General features: G+C 40.4%; 2 protein-coding genes and 1 pseudogene across 2 annotated transcripts; all 3 read left to right on the plus strand.

Annotated features, from left to right (window-relative positions):
* The first annotated feature begins 10027 nt into the window (after positions 1-10027).
* On the plus strand, positions 10028-12340 carry LOC149112305 (uncharacterized). Its single transcript, XM_089288704.1, has one exon. It carries the CDS (start codon positions 10862-10864, stop codon positions 11489-11491), a length of 630 nt encoding a protein of 209 aa, XP_089144830.1. The 5' UTR covers positions 10028-10861; the 3' UTR covers positions 11492-12340.
* A 1403-nt stretch (positions 12341-13743) lies between these two features.
* LOC110058961 (uncharacterized) lies at positions 13744-14451 on the plus strand (annotated as a pseudogene).
* Positions 14452-15577: 1126 nt separating this feature from the next.
* Positions 15578-23799, plus strand: LOC149112306 (WD repeat-containing protein 13-like). Its single transcript, XM_089289313.1, has 10 exons — positions 15578-15636; positions 17302-17465; positions 18181-18347; positions 18803-18862; positions 19202-19285; positions 20018-20076; positions 20973-21095; positions 21659-21780; positions 22922-23070; positions 23683-23799. Exons 1-10 carry the CDS (start codon positions 15578-15580, stop codon positions 23797-23799), a joined length of 1104 nt encoding a protein of 367 aa, XP_089145439.1.
* The last annotated feature ends 777 nt before the right edge of the window (positions 23800-24576 follow it).

A 24576-nucleotide genomic window follows, 5' to 3' on the forward strand; every position in this document is an offset into this window, starting at 1 on the left:
GCGTCGGTCAGATCTTTAAACTTGCCTAGGCAGATATCTACAGGGAACCGGAAAAAATTTTAAAAACGTCTTCCTGTTAAAGGAAACGAAGTTGTCGGTTTGTTCGCCTGCGTCAGTAATGACTAATGTTTTTTTTCCGGCGTCTCTTTTCCAGTCAGACGTGAAAAGATTTCAAATATTGGCCTTTCGAATGCACTACACGCATAAGCCATTTTCTTTATTCTAACATCAAGTGCTTTAAGTGTGCAAGACAAGTGTTTTAGTATTGAATAGAATGGTCTGAACACATTAACGACCACGAGAAATTGAAACAGGAATCTTGTGTTATGACTCGGCTATCCATGCATAAAAGCCTATCGGCTTGAACTGAACAACAGGTGTTTTGAAATTTGTGCCTTTTTTAGTCGTCCTTCAACAAAACAGGGCACAACACGACATTTGTTCGATGTCAGAACATCTTTGCCATGTCCTTCAAATGCTTTTCGCTAAAAATGTTGGCTGCGCACGAGTATTTCCCTTCTCGATAAAATAAATTCAAACTAATTTTGCGTAGTCTTTCTTGCAGTGCAGTTTCACCGTACAACGTGGTTCTTTTAAACTTCTGTAGACAAAATCATGACGCACAAGGCCATTTAGACAAAAGCTATTTAGCAGACTGAAATTCTATCATTTCCAACTTTGAGCTTCAGAACTATTGGAATAAAGACTGATTAACAAGTAATTAAATTGTTAAAGCATTGCAAGGTTACATCGGTCAATTGTTCTTTCAAGGAAGGGGGCCAAAGGCGAGAGACGCTGATCTCTTGCCAAAAGGTAAAGTTTTTGAGCCATTTTGATCTCAAATGTTGACAAAAACTGACTGAGGTGGTAGGTTCTGGCCTTGCATAGGACATCGAGATACAGGTCAGGTTTGCAATAAGCCCAGTATTGATAATGGTATCTTTGGTTTGATTCTTGTGTATGAGGTCAGAGTTTCACGAAACATGACGCACAACCCAACCAAAACTTTCAACTGTGTCTTCCCCCACCACCACTGATACATGCAATTGCCGAAACACTGCATTGGCTCGCATTAAAGATTGAAGATGTAACATCAGCAACGTTTCGATCAGCAGTAAAACAAAAAACAGTCTGTCATGTAGCAGTCCTGTTTGTTTTGATCTAGTGCTAAGTTTTCAAGGAAACTTTTTAGCTTTAGTTTAGTTTAGATTTGTTTTGTTTTGTTTTGTTTTGTTTTTCCGGAGGGAACATACATTCATGACCGTGACGAGTGATTCGGTAATGAAAAACAAGACAGAAAGTCGAAACAGGAGTCCTTGAAGCAAATGACTCAGCTATTCATACAGAACTGAAATCTTGCTCTCTTTTGAATTGACATCGATCTTTCAAAAAGAGGTAATTAGGTTTTTGCCGGGATTTCAGTTTCCCTTCGTAAGCCCCATTCAAAAGAGTGAGTTGTGTATTTGAATTGACTGCCTATATAAATTAGGTGACTGCTCGATCGATATCGACTGGTCTCGACTTAAGGAATTTAAAATTGGTAATACTCCGTGTAAAGTCTTTACATAAAATAATTTTTTACAGTTCACGAATTATTCGATGTAATTTCATGGCGACATTCAACAATTTTGCACGTAAACATGTAGCAACTTGTGTCGAGATAAAATTCTTGTGTGAAGATTCCATGGAACACTGAGCGCTACACACGATTTTCGTTAAGTCAATCTTGGGATATCATCTGAAAAAATTTTAAAAGCCATAATTCATCTGAAACTGGCTGAGGTGAAACTGAGAACATCATATCGAAGAAGAAGGGAAAAAAAACGGGAAACACAAACGAACACAACGTACTGTTTGTGTTAACACTGGAATGTTTTTATTTTTGAAAAGGACTTGAGCTTATTATAAGTATTTTAATTATACATGTTTATTGCTGCGGAGCGAGCGTAGCGAGCGAGCAGCAACATAAACAGGATTTAAGAAGAATATGTAAAAGGGGATCCAAATTCTCGAATTCATCACTTTTTACCAGAATGCATCGCATTTAGCCAGAATGCACTGCGCCACTTTTTACCAGAGTGCGTTGCGCCACGAACTACAGGAGGACGCCTTTTCGCGGGGATTCCAGTGAGAAAGATTAGTGGTTGTGTGTTGCTCTGATTTACCTGTAAAACGATGTGAAGAAGATTGTGCCTGCTTTCACAACTCTTGCTTTTGTTCTTAATGCATGCAGTATGTGAAAGTTTGTAAATCTGGACGATTAATTGTGACATCTTAATTTTAAACTTAGTATGTCATTTCTTAGCAGTCTCGGCTACTTGGCCGAATTCTTAAATGAAGAGAAATCGTCGCTCCTAAAGCTCGCAGAATAATTAAAACAAACGAAAACCGTAGAACACGCTAATTTCATATATGCTGCGATCTATTTCTTTTCATCCAAACATGAATTTAAGCTAAAGCTTTAGCATTTTCACACATCGCGATGGACGCGTCCTCGACACAGTCTGTCAACATTCTTGAGACATTTAATGCGTATCAATACAGAATTTATAAGTTAGATTTCTGCTCCTACAACTTCCACATCTTTCGATTTTCGAGATCTGGTAAAGGGGAGATTGATGTGTATCTTTTTATGTTCAAACATGGGTCAGATCATTATGTGCTTTTTTGTCACGATCCCTTGTCACACCTCGCCATCCATGTGTCATCATGCATGAAGTTGTAGATGAATCACTGCGTAAAATATGTCACTATCAATAGAATGTGCCGCAGCATTATTATCTTTTAGATACCCCAGTAAATAGCTGAAGTGGTTCTCCCAAACAAGCACGGGCGGATATATATAATGATATTAGCTTATTGTTTAACACTGTTTCATTAACATTTCTCTTAAAAGTGAAACCATTTATCGAGACAATAAGTTCATGTCTGTTTTTGTCATGGTCTAGTTCCTGTAATTCCTTATGCGTTTGGAATGTTCATCCGATGTAACAAACATCAAACCACCTTTTGAATCGAGCCGCGCCGCGACGATTACAGCTGAACTGGCTGGATTTCGACGTTTTACATGGGAGCATTTTTATTTGTTAGTAAGAAACAAAATAAAGGGGGTAAAGTTTTCTGTTCAAACTGGTTGTCAGTGGCACGAAACTTTGCAATTGATTTTAGCATAAGGTCAGTATGAAGAATGTTAGGACGTCTACAGTAGAACCGATAGAACAAATATCAGCATTTTCTTAATATGGAACAAACAGGGAACTCTTGGACTCTTAAAGTGGCAAAGAATTGTGAAGAATTCAATATTGGTTTCATCATTCAGTGTTGCAAAAAAACCTTAGAACAAAAGCTCCCGCTGTGGACCTTTTGAGGCTGAACACCCTTAGAGGTACCAAAACCGCCTTTTTAACCCGTAAAAAATACGACGAGCACCCCCGTCCTTTTTATATGGGAGTCCCCCCCCCCCCCGAGATATAACATCAAGTCTAAATCCCCTCCAAAAATTTTCTTAAACTCTCTGAATCATTGAATCTTGACATGCTAATTACAATTTGATAATAATCATGATCACATCTTGTTTACCAATGCTTTAGCCTGCGAGCAGGTTCACTTTTGAGTCACGCGCGCGAGCGGCGAAGAGCAAAGTGATCCGGCGGGAAAGAGTCTAGTGAGAAGGCGCCAAGCTTCGCCGCTCGATTTCGCGCTCGCGGCTACGTCGCGCGCGCTTATGCTATTTAAGTTTGTGCTATATAAGCTATATGGGTAAGTGCAGCTGTGAAGGGTATAGTTTTCAGGCGGTTTAGTCTGGGGATAGGGTATAGAAATCAGACCGTTTTGGTCGAAAATAAGGTATAATTTACCGGAAGAGTGGCCAGTGTATAAATGATTGAGTCTAGAACAGGGTTCTTTACCCGGGTTTCTCTAATAAAAATTGAAACTCGAAAGTGACCTCGAGCTCTGTAAGACATTGGTTTAGTCAACGTATGTAAGACTACGATAGTGGAAAGGTTTCTGCATGGAAATAGCTAGTCTGGGATAGGGTAGGGGGTTTTGGTGCCTAGTGTAGAATGGGGTTGCAAAATCAAGCTTATCATCGTCTAGTATAGGGTGAGGGTTTCATTGTTACAGGGGTACACCTCTACCCAATGATTTACAAAGTACCCCACCCCAGGTCAGTGGTATTTAATGCAACTGCTTGTGGGTTCTCTAGTTGAGGCTTTTTCTGTGTCAAAAGCGTGTCTTTTGCATGTCTTTGAGCTTAATCGCCCTTTTTTACAAGTTTTCGAGTTCTCATGCGTATATTAAGTGTGGTCTATCTTAATTTTGAGTAGCATGTTGTTCTGAACTCCACTGACAAGGATTTCTTGACGCTTTATTAGGCAGTTTAAGAAAACCACGACGGCAACCGCAACGTCGCCAAACAAAAGGTTTAATGAGCAGAACAATAGCTGTGCACGTGCGTTATAATTCTTGGGTCATTTCTTTGCCGTCCTCTGCAAAACAACAACGTAAAATGACCAAACTCTGCGTTGTCTGGAGAACGTGAACCACGACGGCTAGTTTTTAAAATTTTTAATTCGTTTTTTATCGATTTGTCCTAGAATCAGTTTCGTGAGAGTTTTGAAAGTGATAAGCAAATTAAATGACTTAAGGGTACCGCGACATTGGTAGGTAAAATATAAACTCATTTTTTAATTGACGTGAGATTCCTGCGAAAGGTGATTCTGGCAAATCGCGGGCTAATTAATTTATAGGCTAAGGATACGAAAAACAGGCAAAAAACATTGTATTCACGACGTTTTGGGCTATTGAGATTCAAGACACTTTAATCATTCTTTTTTTTTTTTTAACGGGGACTCGCATGCAGACCTTGGTAACCTGCGAACAGGCTCCCGATGAGGACCGAAAAGAATTCGGAGAGCGAAACGATCTCGTTCGCGCTCGCCGGGGGCCTGTTCTCAGGTACAACTTCATCGCTAGCGCGCGACTATATACTCCTAGGACTTGCGCTAGTTACCCAGGGACTGACAATGTCACGGGGACAAATATTGTATTTCCCGTCAAAGACGAAACACATTAAAAAGAAGGATTGTTTCGCTGAGACTGCCTTGATAATGACTGAGACAGTCCAAAACATCAGGTATAATTATCGTCATTGTATCAGTGGCTAAAGCAGAAATTGCTTGTATTAAGCTGTTGATTGATTAGCTAGATACTGTTTTGCGTGGTAAAATATGACCTTTTAATGAAAGAAAAGGACAACCCAGAATGATAATATGTTGCAGAGTCATGATTTTTAATAGTAGGGGAAGTGACAGCTTTCACTGAAAAGAATTGGTGAATTTTCACACGATATCAACCTGGAGTTTCGAAAACAAGGGTTTGTTGATTGTGCTGTTAAGTTATTTTTGTTCGTAAACTTTTCAAACCAGTTTGACTTGATTTAGTCTTTTTTCGATTTTCTTGTTTTCAATTTCAATTTGACTTTGGTTTTTTTAGATGAAGGTAGGGGCTGCAGATCATAAACATGCAACACTGTCAAAATCAAACTGGTTTGTTATAAAGTTGAAGCCAAAGGTAAATTTTAAGCACAGCAGGGTTATATGTACTGATCTTACGTCTCCAAGCCGAGGGGCAGGTCAACCTTACATGGGCTCAGACAGTGACTTAATCTGAGTGCGAAAGAACATGCTTTTTTACAGAAAATGTATGACCACGAAACAAACAGCCATCACAACTGCACTTTTCCTTGAAGTTTTAAAAAACGCATATCTAATTTTACTCCGCGAGCTGTGCTGAAATCGATGTCGCAGGTATCGATTTCAGCTTAGCGTTGCACATTATTTTCTAGGGGGGGGGGGGGAGGGGGCTCCGTTACCAGAAAGTGTGGAGACATCTACAGGAGTGGGGCTAATTTTGGATACCTATTTGGGGTCCCTAGCCCTTAATCCACGGGGGTGGCGTCGGTTTGAGCTTGTGTCCATAGTCTCGAGTCACTCTGACAGCTGCTGAGTAGAGAATGTGGTATGTACTTAGCTGTCCAGCGTGACACAATCCTTAAAGTGCATGGAATTTCCCAAAGCTGAGTGGGTTTATTGCCTTGGCAGAAGGTTGCATTATTGTCGTGAAGAGGGGGGGGGGGTGATATGTGCGGAGTGGTACCTGACCCCCAGGGGGAGGGGGAGATTTCAAGGTAGGTTAGTTTGCTGTCATTTGGGCATGCTCGCATAGAGCTTTTATCTGATATGATGACAGTAGCCTGATTCACAGGTGGCCGAGAGATTCTAGTGTCATTTCCTTTTTGCACTAAATAAAGTGTGGGGTGCGGAACTTGGTATAAGCATCCCGCGCGCCCAGAGTGCAAGTTTTCTGGAAGCTTTATGGCTCGTCTTTGTAAAAGAATTAACTTAAACGAGATCTAATTTTATTTTTACTTCCAATCTTGTTTTCAAAAAACGTCAGAGTAAACGCGAAGCGGGCCGACCCTGGCGACTTTTCAATCAGAGTTGTGGGTTTGAAGTTTTGTGGTGTCTTTCCAGTCCGTGATCGTGTGATAAGTCTCTTATTAAGAAAGCTTCTTCTGGACCGTGCTGGGAGAATATCGGCCCTTGGTCATTTTTATACGGACCTCACCGCGTTCCGTCAGTCTTATCAAGGCCTTGGGCCGATCGATATTCAGTCTTTATTCATAGTACAGTTATATATATATTTGGATGTGTCGATAGGAACAGCGATAAGCACATTTCAATCCGACAGAAATTCTTTTTAATGCATTATAATAGTTTTTGCACGGAACATTTTCGAAGACTAACTAACTGCGATTGTTGCCGCTACTTCTTTAGTCCCCATTGAACTCGCATAACGACAACAAATTTGATTTAACACTTTTTGATGACCAAAGACACGTCCAAGTTTTTACAAAATCAGTCCCATGTGTGTTCGTCCGAGTGGTTACAAAGCTTTGCAAGCTACTTCATGTCATTGACACGAAACGTCACGATCAAAATAAAACAAAAATAAAATACTGTTCTTCAGCGGTAACATCGATCACGCAATCCAACGCCTTGGTTCAGCGCTTAAAAAGCGACTGCCGGGAGCAGATCTGAAAGACGACCGGAACATGTTATCGAACATTATGTGTTCCTGTTGTTGTTCTGTAGCGCGCGTCGGTCAGATCTTTAAACTTGCCTAGGCAGATATCTACAGGGAACCGGAAAAAATTTTAAAAACGTCTTCCTGTTAAAGGAAACGAAGTTGTCGGTTTGCTTACCTGCGTCACTAATGACTAATGTTTTCTTTCCGGCGTCTCTTTTCCAGTCAGACGTGAAAAGATTTCAAATATTGGCTTTTCAAATGCACTACACGCCCAAGCCGTTTTCTTTACTCTAACATTAAGTGCTTTAAGTGTGCAAGGCAAGTGTTTTCAGTGTTATTGAATAGAGTGGTCTGAACTCATTAACGACCACGAGAAGTCATTGAAACAGGAATCTTGTGCTATGACTCGGCTAGCCATGCATAAAAGCTCTATGGCTTGAACTGAACAACAGGTGTTTTGAAATTAGTCGTCCTTCAACAAAACAGGGCACAACACGACATTTGTTCGATATCAAAACATCTCCGCCATGTCCTTCAAATGCTCTTCGCTGAAAACGTTTGCTACGTACGAGTATTTCACTTCTCGATGAAATAAATTCAAACTAATTTTGCGTAGTCTTTCGTGCAGTGCAGCATTCACTGTACAAGGTGGTTCTTTTAAAGTTCTGTCGATAAAGTCATGAAGCACAGCGCAATTTAGACAAAAGTTATTTAGCAGAATGAAATTCTACCTTTCCTACTTTGAACTTCAGAACTATTGGAATGAAGGCTGATTAAAAAGCAATTAAATTTTTAAAACGTCGCAAGGTTGCATCGGTCAGTTGTTCTTTCAAGGAAGGGGGGTTGCACCTTTCTTAGCCCGCGTAGCAAGCGTTTCCGTGGGGTTTGGGAACAAAGAAACGCTTGCTACGCAGGCTACACCTTTCTATAAGTCAAAGGCGAGAGACGCTGATCTCTTGCCAAAAGGTAAAGTTTTTGAGCCATTTTGATCTCAAATGTTGACAAAAACTGACTGAGGTGGTAGGTTCTGGCCTTGCATAGGATATCGATACACAGGTCAGGTTTGCAATAAGCCCAGTATTGATAATGGTATCTTTGGTTTGATACTTGTGTATAAGGTAAGAGTTTCACGAAACATGACGCACAACCCAACCAAAACTTTCAACTGTGTCTTCCCCCACCACCACTGATACGTGCAATTGCCGAAACACTGCATTAGCTCGCATTAAAGATTGAAGATGTAACATCAGCAACGTTTCGATCAGCAGTAAAACAAAAAAATATTCTGTCGACATGTAGCAGTCCTGTTTATTTTGATCTAGTGCTAAGTTTTCAAGGAAATTTTTTAGCTTCAGTTTTGTTTTGTTTTTCCGGGGGAACATACATTCATGACCGTGACGAGTGATTCGCGCGGTAATTAAAAACAAGACAGAGACAGAAACTCGAAACAGGACTCCTTGAAGCAAATGACTCAGCTATTCATACAGAACTGAAATCTTGGTCTCTTTTGAATTGACATCGATCTTTCAACTGAAAAAGAAGCAGTTAGGTTTTTGCCGGGGTTTCAGTTTCCCTTGGTAAGCCCCATTCAAAAGAGTGAGTTGTGTATTTGAATTGACTGCCTTTATAGATTAGGTGACTGCTCGATCGATGTTGACTGGTCTCGACTTAAGGAATTTAAAATTGGTAATACCCTGTGTAAAGTCTTTGCATAAAATAACTTTTTACAGTTCACGAACTATTCGATGTAATTTCATGGCGACATTCAACGATTTTGCACGTAAACATGTAGCAACTTGTGCCGAAATAAACTTCTTGTGTAAAGATTCCATGGAACACTGAGTGCTACATACGATTTTCGCAAAGCCAGTCTTCGGATATCATCTGAAACGATTTTAAAAGACATAACTCATCTGAAACTGGCTGAGGTGAAAGAACATCATATTGAAGAAGAAGGAAAAAAAACAGGAAACACAAACGAACACAACGTACTGTTTGTGTTAACACTGAAATGTTTTTATTTTTGAAAAGAACTTGAGCTTATTATAAGTATTTTAATTATACATGTTTATAAGTAGTTGAAGTGGTTCTCCCAAACAAGCCCGGGCGGATATATATAATGATATTAGCTTATTGTTTAACACTGTTTCATTAACATTTCTTTCAAAAGCGAAGCCATTTATCGAGACAATAAGTTCATGTCTGTTTTTGTCACGGTCTAGTTCCTGTAATTCCTAATGCGTTTGGATGGTTCATCCGGTGTTACAAACATCATAGCACCTTAGGGTGCGTTCCTTTGGGGTGATCTGGATCAGGATCAGTGATCCAAGATCACTCGGATCATGGTGCATCAAAGGAACCGATGAATCCACTCTGGTCATGGATTCATCGGTTCCTTTGATGAACCATGATCCGAGTGATCTTGGATCACTGATCCTGATCCAGATCACCTCAAAGGAACGCACCCTTAAGTTTGAATCGAGCGCCCCCGCCAAGATTACAGCTGAACTGGCTGGATTTCGACGTTTTACGTGGGAACATTTTTTTTTGTTGGTAATACATAAAATAAAGGGAACAAAGCCTCCTGTTCAAACTGGTTACAAGTATCACTTCAGGGACACGAAACGCTGCGATTTACTTTAGCATTAGGTCAGTATGAAGAATGTTAGGAAAGCGAGCTAGACGTCTACAGGTTGTTCGATAGAACAAAGATCAACATTTTGTAATATGGAACAAACAGGGAACTCTTGGACTCTCAAAGTTGCAGAGAATTGTGAAGAATTCAATATTTGTTACATCATACTGTGTTGCCAAAAACTTAAAACACAACTTACATTCAGTCGTGAGTGAAACCGGAAAATTTTGTAGTCAGCTGAAATGTTACAGTGAATGAACTTTCGTTGCCAAATACTATTTTTTTGTCTTTCCCTCACTTTTTCGATTGTTGTCTACCTCAGATATTCTTTTAATACTTCCTTGGCAACTTCCCTGTGTTTTTTTTTTTTCTTATATTCCGCGCCAATGGCCAACATTATCTACTTTCAGAAATGCAATCTAAACGAAAAAAACACACCTCACTCGACAGGTGCCAAACCGAAACAAAATAGAGTTCAACATGATCAATCAGCCCGTCATAATGGAAATAAACGAGTAATTTTCCTTTCCTTCCCTCACAGTGTTCTCTATACGACGTTACGAACATTTTCTCCACGATTTCTATTTCTTAAATACACATTAACAAAACGGAAAAAAATAAATTTTGATCGCTTGATAAGATATACGAGTTTCGTAACAATTGTGACTAAAACACGGACCTGATGAGTCTCTGTTGACAAAAGCTACTGACGTCGTTTGCCGAGTATTGCAATTAGTTCAAGTATTTTGTTTGCGTTTTAAAACTCAGTTATTATATTAACGCTGGAACATGCCCAGACAGAGAATTCAACGACTCTGCACTTTAAATTCCGGCTTTCGGCATCCGGGAAAACTTCGCTACCATTTCTACAAAGGAAAATTTATTTATTATTGAGTCTCCGATACCAAATTAATTGCAATGACGCATATGAAACTTTTGAAATTTGAAGCATTTCCGATGCCACTTAGAGTACACCCCTACGGGTAGGATTGAACAGAATCGAGCAGTATTTAAGGGGGCTCTGTTAACTCTAGCCTTCACTGCAATCTCAGTTGTGGAGCTAAACACCAAAAGTGAGTACCGTCAAAATGGGACAAACCCTGAGCCAAGAGATCGAAAGTCGGGAGGGCAAACATGAAGAAGTTGCTGTGCTTCGCAAGAGAGAGGGAGAGATGCTCCAAAAGTATGAAGAGAAAAAAAGCCAAACTGTACATTGAAGCCCTCAACGATGAGTGTTTGCCGATAATTTGTGCAGTGGACACGTTCTCCGACTTCTTGTTTAACCCAAAAGTATCCAAACAAGAAGATATAGGAATTATAATGGAGAAACACCTCAATGGCAAATACCTCACAGAATTCTTAGGCTTGATTAAAGTCGTCGTGGAAAAAGTTCTCGCACAACCAACTGACGTCGTGGAAGAGAAGTACGTGCATGTCGTGTACGCCAACAAGAGCGTCCTTCGTATCGACTACTACCTCTACCGCCATAGGTTCAAACTTCAAGTTGGAGGCGTCCTAACGGAGGTGGACACTCTGCTCTACTTCATACAAGTGGGTGTCATTGACATGGGGAGAGTTCGGATACCCGTTCTCGAGTACGAACTGACCAGAGCGACGGAACCCGGCGAGCTAGATAAAGCACACCAGGAAATGAAAGACAGAGCCCAATCTTCAACACACCTACAAGAGGTTCTGCAAAGTCTGGTCGCTGCCACCAAACAGATTACTACCATTCAAAATGAGAGGCAACAAGGAACCACGTAAGCCCAACTGGAAAACGATTGGGAAAACCAATGTCTTGAACTGCGTACAATTTCTAGCTAGAGTACCTGATCGCTATCACTTAATTGACTTAGAAGAGTTTTTATCTAATGATCACAACGAACCGCAAAAAATCTTACAAATTAATTTTTTTTTTCTTTGCTTTTGACGGACTGTGAGTTTGTGTGAAATTTCAAAGCGTATTTTGTACTTTCAGTATTCTTCTTCATGATTTCAATCTTGAGTTTTGCGTGAAACGTTACTAAAACATTTTCCGTATTTTAACGAAATTTTAAGTGATTTGAATTCCTATTTAGCCAGTGTGAAAAATGGGTGAAACAAATGTACTTTAACCGTGAGTCGACCTTAATGATATCAGTTCTAGTGATGAATGAGTTTTTTCCTGTTTCGGTTAAACACTCTATCCACTTCAAACCGTCAGATTTTAAAGATGTTGCGAAGTCGTAATGAGAAGATAACTTAAGATGTCACCTCCGCCAGCTTTTTTTTTTCTCAGTACAGATTGAGTCTGTAAGGCTTCAAAAATACCTGTTAATAAGAACGTCACCGAGGATGGACTTAAGAAACTTGTTTACATGTAACGGCAACAAGTCTTAGTGCACTGGCATTCGTTTTAGCCACTGCCTTTATGTCAGTGTTTTCGAGTGAATGTTGATCACATCAGTACTATTCTAACGAAATTTTAAGTGATTTGAATTCCTATTTAGCCAGTGTGATAAATGTGTGAAACAAACGTACTGTAACCGTGTGTCGACCTGTGCTAGCACAGGAATTTTATTCTGTATTCTTTGGAAGTTAATAAAGAGTGAATCATAATCGATAAGTATGAAATCTCTGTATCTTAGTTTGAATGAGTGTGCTGCGAAACGATCTTCAGTGAATTTAAGAGCGTCGGTTCAGCGCTTGCCCATGGTTACTGGGCAGTCGATTGGAGAAAGATTATAGTATCCAGTGATCTAACTTTCAAAAAGCGGGAAAACAGATTAACGTTCTTTTTTTAGAGTACCAGGTCGGACATTAGAATCGAAAAATGGGCAGACAACTGAAACAGACAAAAATCATTTAATGATATCAGTTCTAGTGATGAATGAGTTTTTTCCTGTTTCGATTAAACACTCTATCCACTTCAAACCTTCAGGTTTCAAAGATGTTGCGAAGTCGTAATGAGAAGATAACTTAAGATGTCACCTCCGCCAGCTTTTTTTTTTCTCAGTACATATTGAGTCTGTAAGGCTTCAAAAATACCTGTTAATAAGAACGTCACCGAGGATGGACTTAAGAAACTTGTTTACATGTAACAGGAACCAGTCTTAGTGCACTGGCATTCGTTTTAGCCACTGCCTTTATGTCAGTGTTTTCGAGTGAATGTTGATCACATCAGTACTTTCTTAAAAATCGCTAATTTCCCAGTGTTTTGCGTGTATCTGGTTCGCATCGTCCGACTGCAAAGGAGTCTTCGAACCGACCAACCCCGAGAAATTCTGAAATTTTCGATCGCCTATGATCGAAAGCAACTAAGCGGCGTGCTAGAGAATGGTGTTAAACTTGTTCTTACAAACACTTCCAGACACTTTTCCTTCTCTGTGTTCCTGCCTTATAAAGAAAGTAAAGAAGCTTTTAGTGAAAACAGCACCTACTTTTTTCGTTTCAGAAAAACTTCTGAAGTATTACCAGTGTATTCCGTATCACTTTCCATTTTCTCGTGTTTACATTATTTATTGATGCCTCTTGACAATGAAGACAAACAAAGCCGTTACGAGTAAATAACTAGAAACGTTTTCTTTCTATCACGCTTGGTTTTAAACTGAAGACATAAGCTCATCTGTTTGGCAGCACGGTGCTATGTACATGTAACGAATGGCCGTCTAACTCAAAATATCATCAGATAATTAATTTGCTAACAGTCCAGCGTGAAAACTCAAATTCACTCAAACAATTTGTCCTTGAAAGAGGAATTTTGCAATAAACTGTATATTAGCAACATGTGGCAATGAAAGCCTTTCTCCGTTGGCGCGTGGTTTTTTCAGCCTGGTCAACTTAACATGTACGTATGTAGCCCAATAAAATATGTTGTAAAACTTTGGTACAAGTTGTAGTTCATACTTCATGGCTTTGAATTAATTTGGAAACAAGTGGTTACATTGATCCACTTAAATAATTCAATACTACGTTTCATTTGAATTTAAAAAAATCATGACATACAAACTAAAGTTTGTGATTTACTTTCAACCTAGATGGGAACCTTACTCAGCACGGCTTGTTTGAAAGATCCAAGCGAAATTCAAACCAAAATTAAAACTGTTTGCGAACTCTACTCTCTGAGCGGAAAGTTAGCCACAAGCTTGAAGAACAAGCGTCTAAACTCTACATAAACGCGCTCCATGACGAATGTTTGCCGATTGTTTGTGCAGTGGACAAGAAACAGAAGATATTACTGAACGTGGATTCCGTGTCCAGTGACGAGGTTACAAGGAGAATAAATGAAATTCTTCACGGAGATTACCTTGAAGAACTCATCAAGTTACTCGCGGAGAAACTGAACAGCACTCTGGGAACCACAACAGCAGGAGAGGAAGACAGCTTGTATACGCACGTTGTGTTCGCCAATAAGAGTGTCCTTCGCATCGATTTGTTTGTTTATCATCGTCGGTTCAGACTAAATGAAAGCCTCAGCGAGTATAACAACGTCTTGGCATATTTCGTGCAAGTTGGATTGGTAGATATCACCAAAAGCTCGACCACAAGTTCTGTTTTACGAATTGACAAGAGCCACGCACCATGAAAAATTGCGTGAGGCTAGCAACAAGCTTAAGGCGCAAGCAAAGCGCACAGAGAGACTGTATCACGTGGTACATCATCTAGCCACAGTTATGACAGGTACGAAATCAGCCGTGTTTTGCTATTCGTGCAGGAAAGCCACTGTGTTTACCATCGTAGGTTAAAAATCAAAATGGTCCAAATTGGATAATGTGCCCCTAAATTGTAGCAAACTGACTGCCATTTTCGATATATCTATACGAATAAGAAACTTCAATTTGTTTAATATTAGAAAAAGAGGGAGGATTGGAGGCGACCTTGCCTACCCTTTTCTCCGATTTCCGGCTGTAGCTGTATTTAGCTTGCCGGAAATGCGTCTCCGTTCCCGGGCTACCGTCAATAGAGCAACCGCTTGTTACCTACTTTGGAGTGACTGGAATGGAATGCTTCTTGAAACTTTCAAAAGTGATGAGCTCCTGCTCAAGTTTCAGGGATTCTCTAAAGAGCTTTACAAGGAGATTTAGTATTTAATGGTCCTGCCTTCTTTCAATAGATATCCAACGTTTTAAGACAAGAAAATTGAGCAATTTCAGGTTTTAGTGGACAAAAATCTGGTACCAGACTAATTTTAAGTATTTTACAGTCATTTTTACATTTACTTAAAGCTAAATACATAAATAATTGCCTGAAATAACATCGGAAACAATTTCCCATGGGAATGAGAGAAAATAAATTTCAAAGTTCAGAGAACTTGTGCAAACACAGGCAAAATTTCATCATCAGTTTCATTTCATCAGTACTTTCAAGTGTTTCATACGAAGTTCAACATTTGTTTTCGACGTTTGGTGTTGCTAGAAACGATTTTCTTGTTTTAGAAGATATTTAAAACAGTCGTACAGAAGTTTGCAATACGATGAAAATAATCTTGGTACTAGGTTTTTGTCCACTTGTTACTCGAACTTCTGGTGGATTCCGTCTTAAAGATTTTAATCTTAAAAAAAATATCATTTAAAATATAATTTGCCTCTCTTATTAAAAATAACTAAGAATAACGACCTTTTTCTCTTGTGAACGTTTGAAAGTCACTCATTTTCAACGGGAACCAAAAGCTTGAGCTTGCTTAAACTGCGATCAGGCGTTCCTTTTTATTCTTTTTTAATAAAAGAAAAACGTCTGATCGCAGATTAGAGCTTGCTGTAATGCTGAATAAATGCTTGCACGCAGTAGAAAAACAACACAGTAGGGAAATCAACGTTTGGATGAGGTAACATTGGTTCTAAAACTTGGTTTTCATTAACAGGAACTACTCATATGAGACAGGATCAGCAGTCTTTCCCAGAAACCACTAAAAAGAAAGAACGAAATAAGAGGTAAGGCTGCTAGAAAAATTAGGTAGTTATGGATTTGTTTTTTTTTAGCCTTGCTTTTATCACCAAGCTAGCATCTAAAAGGATAATCTCAAATGATTCCCCTGCGGCTTTTAGCAGAGATGCTGCTCTTTTCCTTCGCTTAGGGCATTGTCGCTAACCAGCGAGCAGGCTCCTACGGGCACAAGCAAAGGCAAAGGCGCGAGATATGATCGAGTCGGCGAGTGCAGCGAGCCCGTGAGGGGCCTGACTAACCTCCTTGGGCTCGTCACGCAATGCGTGACGAGGCTAGGGTCTGACACGATAAACGAGAGCCTCTCATTTTCACTGGCTCGCTTCGTGAACTCGCCGACTCGTGTCTCGCAGCTTCGCCTTTGTTTGTACCGCAGCGAATGAGATCCTGCTCACAGACTACTTTGTTGGGCTCTGTTTCCTTTTCAAAACTTCTTCTTTGTTAAGTTTTATGCCTGAGTGGTGGTTCCTAAAACTACTTCAGAATTTCAAAAAGTAATAATGAAAAAAGAAAACGAAAAACTAGGAACTACGTATCATATTCGATGTCGTCTGTAGTGACGTGACATCTTCTGCAAAGCCATTGTTTACTCGTCACGAAACGCTGGTTTAGCGACTACACTACAGACGCGTTTATTGGGTCTAACACTTTGTAATAATTTTTTTAATAATGTTTTTTGGTTTAGTTCCACCGCAAAAACCGGAGAGAGTGTAAATCTCAGAGAGGGCCTAGGCTCTAATGGAATGTTATTGTATCATAATTTTAACCATCATACAAAAAGTGGTGAGTCAGCATAAAATAATATGTTACACAGATGAACTAGCATGTCTTAGAAAGTTTTCTTTTCAACTGAAGAACAGACACAAAATCCCTGCATTGTTGTGAATGTCACCCAAGTATAGGTCAATGCTTTTTGGAGATCCCCAAAATTTTAATTACGTTTGAAGGAAAAGCTCTCAGCCCTTGGTCCTCGATATATGTTTTCATGGATAATCCTTTGTTGTCTAGGATTGTAAAAATAAAAATGTTCCAGTAATTTTCTCGTTATAAAGGGCGTGTGCATCTAGATCGAATTGAAACCCAGTGTTGGTTCTTGTGAAGGGAGGAAAACCGGGCAACCCAGAGAAAAGCCCTCGAAGCATGACCCTCTAGGTCCAACCCCTAAGCCTTTTAAATACCATTTTGATAGAAGAAGTAACCCTTTCGTACACCTTTAATTGAAAAAAGATTCCCCTTTCACATACATTCATAACTGGCCCATATTATGAATAGGCCACCAAAAAGGTCTTCTGGTCACTTTCATGTAGTGCCTAATAAATGAAGTGGTAGAGCCATAAGGTGCGTCTGTTTGAAATATTTTAATTAAAGGCCCTTTAAAATAACTAAATGACAGAATCCCCCCTTTTTTTATACCTGAATCCTGAAAAAGGAACCCCTTTCGGGCGAAGCCTTCCCATATAGGCCATTATAGGGAGTCCACCCTCCAGCAGAGAAACAAGTTTTGAACCTACAACAAACTCAACCCACATTTGAAAAAATGACACTGTGTCCAGGATTCGAATCTTGGCCACATCGGTAGGAGGCGAGCGCCCTCGCCACTTTGCCATCGCTGTACCCCAACTACTAGCAGAGTCTCGAAAAAATCTATGACAAAGAAAACAACTTTGCTACTCTTCAATTACTGCGATCAAGTTTGCTCGAGGTGATAAGTTCCGGCTGGCATGTAGCTCTGATGATGAGACACTGTCTGTGTGTGGTCTTGTGCCGTCACCTCCATCTGTGTCCTGTACGCTCAGAGGACACACAGCAGCTGTCACGGGTAGGTGTTATTCGTTTTTATCTCCAAGGAGGTTGGGAAAGGGATGACGCGAGATTTGGGCGAGAATACGCGCGTGATACGTGATACGTGATACTTGGATTTGAAAAGTAAAAGCTGTCAATTCTTGACATAGAATCGGCTTAATCCTGCACATTAACCCATTAGTCCACAGTCGTTTGGAGAACAAGGATAAGAGAGTAGGCTTTAATTACTGACTACTGAGACCGAAATTTTTTGTCTGATATGTGACTGTTTGCATCCTTTTGATCTTTTTTGTATCCGATCGTACGGGGGGGGGGGGGGAAGGGGGGGGAAGAGACTCCCATTTAAAAGGAACGTGGATGCTCGTCGTACATTTTAGGGGTAAAAAGAGCGGTTTTGGTCTACCTTTTAGAATGTTCAGCCTCAAAAGGTCCACAGCGGGAGCTATTACGGTACCTTTCAGGGTATTGAGACGAAGGAATATGACGGGAGATTAAATTGTTGTTTTAGAATCGGTACCCCTTAGGAGTGGAAAAACTTTCAAGACACGCCCACAAAGCAGAATCTCGGTACCTCTTAGAAGTTCTTTTCAAAATTTCCGACGAACGCCCACATCCTTTTTATGATATGGGGGCTCCCCTAGAAATCGTAAAGGGATTGGAAGCGAAATGATCGACCCTCCGTGTGATCCGTCAGACCCTTTTTTACCGATATTGTACCAATGTTTCTTTACACTTTGAATGGACAATGAACAATGATATAATAGCGTCTTCCTCATTGGACCGTACAACAAGGGTCTGGAAACCAGAATCCGGGGCTTGCTTACGTGTACTGAGTGACAACCAATCCTGTGGCGTGATGGCGTGTAGATTTCAGCCGCTCGATGACAACATGCTTCTTGTATCCTTTTAACTCATTTTCTCGTAACAACGGGTTGGAATATATTTAAACCTCGGACGACACATGGCCAATTACTAGTGAATACACATTTATGTGAGCATTTTGTTAACACCTGGTCGCCTGTTTAAACTTCTCGGGTGGAAAACTCTAACAAGCCAGCAGCAAATTCAAAGAGCTGCGATGGTTTATAAGTCTCTGCACGAGTTGGCTCCAGAATATCTAAGTTCTAAATTCAAGAGGCGAGAAACCGCATATAATCTAAGGGACTCTGAGAATAAACTAAATATTTCATTGCCGCGCACAAACTATTATAAAAATAGCTTTAGCCTGTGACACAAGGGAAGCAGAGTCCCTGAGGCAGTTTAAACGCCTACTCAAAAGAGATGTGATGTCCATGGCAAAGGAAAAGAACAAGTCACGCAAAAAAGAAAATAAATTCTTTAACATACAGATAGACTGGCAACCAGAATGGCGACTTAAGTGTCTTTAATTTGTGTACTTCCGAAGTTTTTAAAGTAGGTGGAGGGTTTAGACTAGGCTTAAAGATAGCAATCAAAATGTTGCCCAGTAGAAATAAAGATAGTAACTGTCAAACCTAGCGCGGTCCTTACAAATATCCGGATACATTTCTATATAGTGTTAGATGGCTGAGTTTATGCTAGAAGATTTCCATTTGACTGTATCATATCGTTAGTTAACTTGACCTGAATGTCCTCTCTTGGTTGATATCATTTTGATATCATTTCAGTCGTTAAAAGAATGACACAAGTCTCTCCTAGTGCCTCCTCCTAAAACTGTTTGTTTATCTTCAAAATTCTAACCGTGATACCTTGCTCTATGTAATGTATTTCTAGGGTGGCAGTGCTAAAATGTCGGCTGGTGTTAAATCCACGGAGTTTAGCTCTTCGGGTGCTCTCGTCTGGGTGGGAGATGAAAAGGTAACATACCAATAACTTTACTAGTGGTAGTTTGAAGAATACAAATAAAAAAATGTCAGTTTGGCTGAAACGATGTGGTAGTGAAACCTGCACTTGTTGTTCGCTCTAATGGAGTTGTTGGGTTTTGCTCGGAGTGCAAAAATACACACACTCCATTGAGCGTCCCTGAAAAAGGTTTTCAGAATCAATATTAAAAATAAATAAATAAAATCACAACTAAGTACCTTCACTTGTACACGATATGCTCCTAATTATCGAAGGGAGAGCAAATTTAATTCTAACTGTAGTTTTAAGCGGTTTTTTTCAAAACAAGAGGACAGAATTTGTTAAAGTCCACTAGACCTTTTTGATGAAAATATGTCTTTTGGGTTTTGACTCTTCGCGGTCATACTCATAAGAGTGCTCCTTTATCACACATGCTACTGACGTTTGGCTACTGTACCGGGGTTTAACAGGTATGTCAAGTAAATAGACTTGTACCGCAAGGCATGGCAAGGATTGCCATACCTTCGCAGCAATCTCGAGTTCATAATCTATTAGTTTAACCGGGAAGTATAGCTTTTAGCGCTTTCTTATAGGGTGTTTTCTAAATATGGATGAATAATTTATTCGTAGCACACAATCTTCTAGGTAATTAATGTATGCTGAGCATGTACACGCTGCTCAGCGGTGGGGACATGGTGTTTAAAGTTGTTTGTACATCTAATTCACCTAAAATTATTTTAATTTAAGGGCTTTATATACTCCTATTGTTTCCACGTGGAATCTCTAAGACTCAACGACGCCAAATGGTAAGAACATGGAGAACAAATTTTGTGACGCTATCTTGATAAGGTTGAACGTAAGGACGAACCTTCAATAGTCATTTCAATCCGGCCATCGAAACTTGTAGTCCTTTAGTGAGAGGACATGTCACTGTAATTGTTTTTTTGTTTTTTTTGTTTAAAGAATTGAACTTTTGTTTGGTTACAAACAATCGTGCTCCACGCTTGTAATACTCAAGTATGAAATCATGCGTTGACCGGAAAGATGCTGGCTGGTTGTTCTGGATGTAACATACTGCGTGTGGTGTAGGTGATGACTTGAAGTCAGTCAGTCATGTCAGTCAGTCAGTCAGTCAGTCAGTCAATCGGTCGATCTGTAAATCATTCAGTCAGTAAGTCGTCAATAAGTCGGTCAGTTAGTCAGTCAGTCAGTCGGTTGGTCGGTCAGTCTGTAGTCTGTCAGTCTGTCAATCAGTCAGTCAGTCAGTCAGCCACAGAGTGGGTTAGTCAGAGTCTGAGTCACTCAGTTAGTCAGTCAGTACGTCGCAAAGTCAGTCAGTCAGTCAGTCATAGTGTGAGTTATTCAGAGTCTGAGTCAGTCAGTCACAAAGTCACAAAGTCACTCACAAAGTCAGTCAGTCAGTCAGTCAGTCAATCAGTGAATCAGTCAATCTGTCAGTCAGTCAGTCAGTCAGTCCGTCAGTCAATCAGTCAGTCAGTCAGTCAGTCACAAAGTCAGTTAATCAAAGTCTGCCAGTCAGTAAGACGGTTCACCATTCATTCTATCAGCTAATTAGCACCTAATGGACAATAGTGGACCAGATGGGAGATCCTGCATTGTTTTGAAAACTTTTAATTAGAAGAGTGTGGATTTCTACTGTCACATTCTTTCATATGTGTTAACCAGAGTGCATTTTCCGTAGTGTGGTTATAGCATTCGGTGGTCCTGTGACATCCATCTCATATCGAAGCTGGATGAGCCTTGAAATATGCGAGGACCCGGTACTACTTGTAAATGTCGCCATCAACCTTCTTTGTCTTTACCGGTCAGTATGAATACTTTTTTTATTTAAACATATTTGAATACGTATTTGTCCCAAGAGCTCAAAGGGGGCTTACACTGGAATGAATTACATTCCTTGGAAAGATTATTTACATCTTTCTTGGATCAGGCCTTGCCTTAATAGTCTTCTGCCTTGCCCTAATAGTCTACTTACTTTCAATTCAAAGCAGAAAAGACAAATTGGGCCAAATTTTAACAATGGCAATACACAATTCGTGGTTCAGTCCTGGTTTGGTCTAAAATTTGGAAAACTACTTCGACAGCTTGAAGGACGCTCGATGATAAGGGTGTCGCCGAGTTCACTTTGAAATAATGTGGGCCAAAAATGATCTCCTATAAACAACGAGAACCCGGCAAACAGTGTGATCAATTAGAAAGCATTAGATTTTGGATTATAAAAATAGAAATTTACTTATTTGATATCACTATTTGGTAAGTGTGCTTCTGGAGTCGACAAACAATAATTCCAGGGTGTTCTAGAGAGTAAACTGATCGATAAACCTCTACGCATTCTGTCTAACCGAAGGATTCTTTTCTTGGTTTCAGGGTCAATGATAAAAAGGGCGGTCTGAAATTAAGAAGTTCATTCCCCATTAAACACAAGAGCTGTCACATACGAAGTTCGTTTTGCCCTCTGACTTCTTCCAGACAAGTTTGCACTTCTTTTGGTAGGAACTACTTTTAAACACCAAGACAGGATGAAGGTTAAGACAGCTGAGAGTAATCCCCGATATACCGGAAAGTGCCTCCGGTTATAGGCCCATATACCTGTAAACCAAATAATACATCCGGTTATAAGCCCCCCCTACCCTCCCCCCGTCTTCGGATATAAGCCCCCCCTCTAGCTGTCCTTGTTTTGAATTCGTTTTATTATGATGTTTCGAAGCTTAATTACCAGTAAATGAAAAACCTATTTCCATCAACATGTGCAGCTATAGCTCGTTTCGGAACAGTTTTTTTAATTCCAGTTTTAAGACCCTCGGATATAAGCCCCTCCGTCTATATAAGCCCATCTAAAACCCCTTACAAAGTTATAAAAGCCCAGGGCTTATAAGCGGCAGTCTACGGTAGGCCTTATTCCCTACTTTTAGATCACTTCCGGCTTCAGAAATCCCAGGGGTTATAGAAACAGCCAATCTTGTGAGGCAAATTTTACTCGCGTGGACGGCCCAAGTAGATTTACACGTATTTTCGCCCTCCACGAAAACATCCACGTAACGCTCGTGGTGATATAAGCCGCGGGAGAACTGGGTACCACATCTAAAAATGACTTAGCGGGAAGAGATTACCTTGAAAATTAGATCCATGTATCGGGGATTAACTCTTGCACTCTTTATCCACTCTTGTTTAACGCATGCAGAAGCCAAAGGCATATTATTATTCTGTAATGAAACACTACTGACTTTTGACAACCTTAACATGAGAGAAAGCTGGAAAAACACAAAGCGTAGACCGCTGACAGCTGGTATTTTCTCTTAGAGTCAGAATAGTGCTTGTTCGTGAACACGAAGGCATAAGGGCGGCACGGACGAAAAGGGCTTGGGACGAGTGTCTCATCCCAATCAATTATCACGAAAGGGCAAATCGCTTAATACTGCTTTTTTAAGTTGTATTAAGCGATTCAGGCCCTTTGGTGGTAAAAAGGACTTCTTTTAAAAAAGAAGCTCAAAGGGAAGGGAACATTAAAAAAGAAAACTGGCGTGAATAAAGCGCGTAAGAAAGATCTTGAGAAAACTGCTGCCATCCTATTTTCGTTAAGTCTATAGACCGTCTTGAGCGTTGTTTCGTGTTTTTTCTCTCCTAATATAGTAAGCGGCAGTGAAGACATGGCTGTGCACAGTTTGACATGTGACAGTCCAGATGTGACAAATGTAACAAAGTTTCTTGGTCACTCGGCACCAGTTCTCGACGTTTGTTGGAACTATGACGAGACGTTAATGGCCTCTTGTGATACGAAGGTACGTGTCAGCGTTCTAAGGGCATGCTTTCTGGATTACAACTACAAAATTAGAGTGCGTGGTCCAACACAGAGACCTTCTTTGGGTTGTTTTCCACAACTACTGGGGCGGATACAGGATTTTAGAGTGGAGGTTCGAGATACGGGCCGCCGAGGGGGGTCGCCTGTAGGGGGCGTCCGGGGGCATCTTCCCCCGGAAACATAAAATTAAAGTACTGGGAAAGGGGATTTGCGGCATTCTGAGGCCAAGTCAGCGTGCTGTAATGTCTCATTTTTTTTAAATTTAGGGGATTCGACCGAGCCCCCCGACCCCTCCCCCCCCCCCTCTAGATCCGCCCCAGAAATAAAAGGCGAAAATTGTCTTCGTGACTGGAACGAATCGAATACCGCGAATTTGTAAGGAAATGCGATCAAAATGATAGTAAGAACGTTATTCCATCATCATTGCTACCTTAAAGCTTGAAATTGAAGACGATCGATAAGCCAGACACAGCTAAAAATAGCATTTGCAAGATTAAGCCCTTCAATCTTATTGCTGTTTTTCTCAATTAATTGTAGTCCTTTTGTTCTGTTTCCGCATTTAATCTGCATCCTGCCTGCTGTGCTTGAGAAGGGAAATGTAATGGTATGGCGAAAAGCTAGAGGAAAAGCAATCGAGGACAGTAGTTTGGCAGACAAGTCCACCACTACTTCTGTAGCTAAAGCAGCAGATCGTCTATCCTTAGCGTGACACGCAGAGTGGATGATACAGTGTGACACTCATTGTGTGACAGGCTTTGTGCGTGACACAGTTTGGCACTGTGGCCTTCTGGTTCAACTCCAAATACAGAGCTCCATACAGATTTGGCCGTGGTCGTTCTGCTGAGTTTGTGGACGAGACATTTTTAAAAATCTCACAGTAGCCTCGGGGGAAGACTCCTATGTGAAAAGGTCGGGGCTTGTACTGGTCAGAAAATTTGAATTAAAACCCTAAAGAAGACCCATCTGGGTGTGGCTCGTGCGTTATTTGACCCCTAAAAAATACCACTTAAAACGGACATGACAGCGTTTTTTATCCTTTCTTTGAGAACAACCCAAAAATAAACCTTTACGGCTAAAAAGTGGCGTTTAGTCCTGAACAACCTTAATGAGGCAACAATCCGTGACTTAAACCCCTAAGCTAGCCGATGAGCATCCCCGCCTTTCAACATGGGAGTCTCCCTCCTTCCTCCGAGGGACAGTACCTCTCTACACCTTGGTCTGTAACTGGGTAACCTCCGATGGACTACCTTCCCGGTTCTACTCAAAGTCAGTCGATGTTACAGAAAGACGAGTAGTTACGACAAAACCAATTACGATTTGTTGTTCTTTCCCCAACTAAGTGTTCTTGGTGTGTTGGTGTTTGGCCGAAGGTACTTGGTTATAATTTTATCACCGCCAATTCCGCTGACAAAAAGATACAATTAAAATCCCGTGTTAAGTAGGTTTTTAAAGCTAAAGAGCAATGGTAAAGGTAAAGAGGTATTAA

This window comes from Orbicella faveolata, unplaced genomic scaffold, assembly GCF_042242905.1.
Source record: "Orbicella faveolata isolate gen_17 unplaced genomic scaffold, um_ofav_v1 contig_2, whole genome shotgun sequence".
Taxonomy (NCBI): domain Eukaryota; kingdom Metazoa; phylum Cnidaria; class Anthozoa; order Scleractinia; family Merulinidae; genus Orbicella; species Orbicella faveolata.

Coding starts and splice junctions, on each gene's coding strand:
- LOC149112305 (XM_089288704.1), top strand. CDS start 10,862: ATGAAGAAGTTGCTGTGCTTCGCAAGAGAGAGGGAGAGATGCTCCAAA.
- LOC149112306 (XM_089289313.1), top strand. CDS start 15,578: ATGAGACAGGATCAGCAGTCTTTCCCAGAAACCACTAAAAAGAAAGAA. Junction 15,637..17,301: donor AAGAAAGAACGAAATAAGAG/GTAAGGCTGCTA, acceptor TCTATGACAAAG/AAAACAACTTTGCTACTCTT. Junction 17,466..18,180: donor ACACACAGCAGCTGTCACGG/GTAGGTGTTATT, acceptor ATGTTTCTTTAC/ACTTTGAATGGACAATGAAC.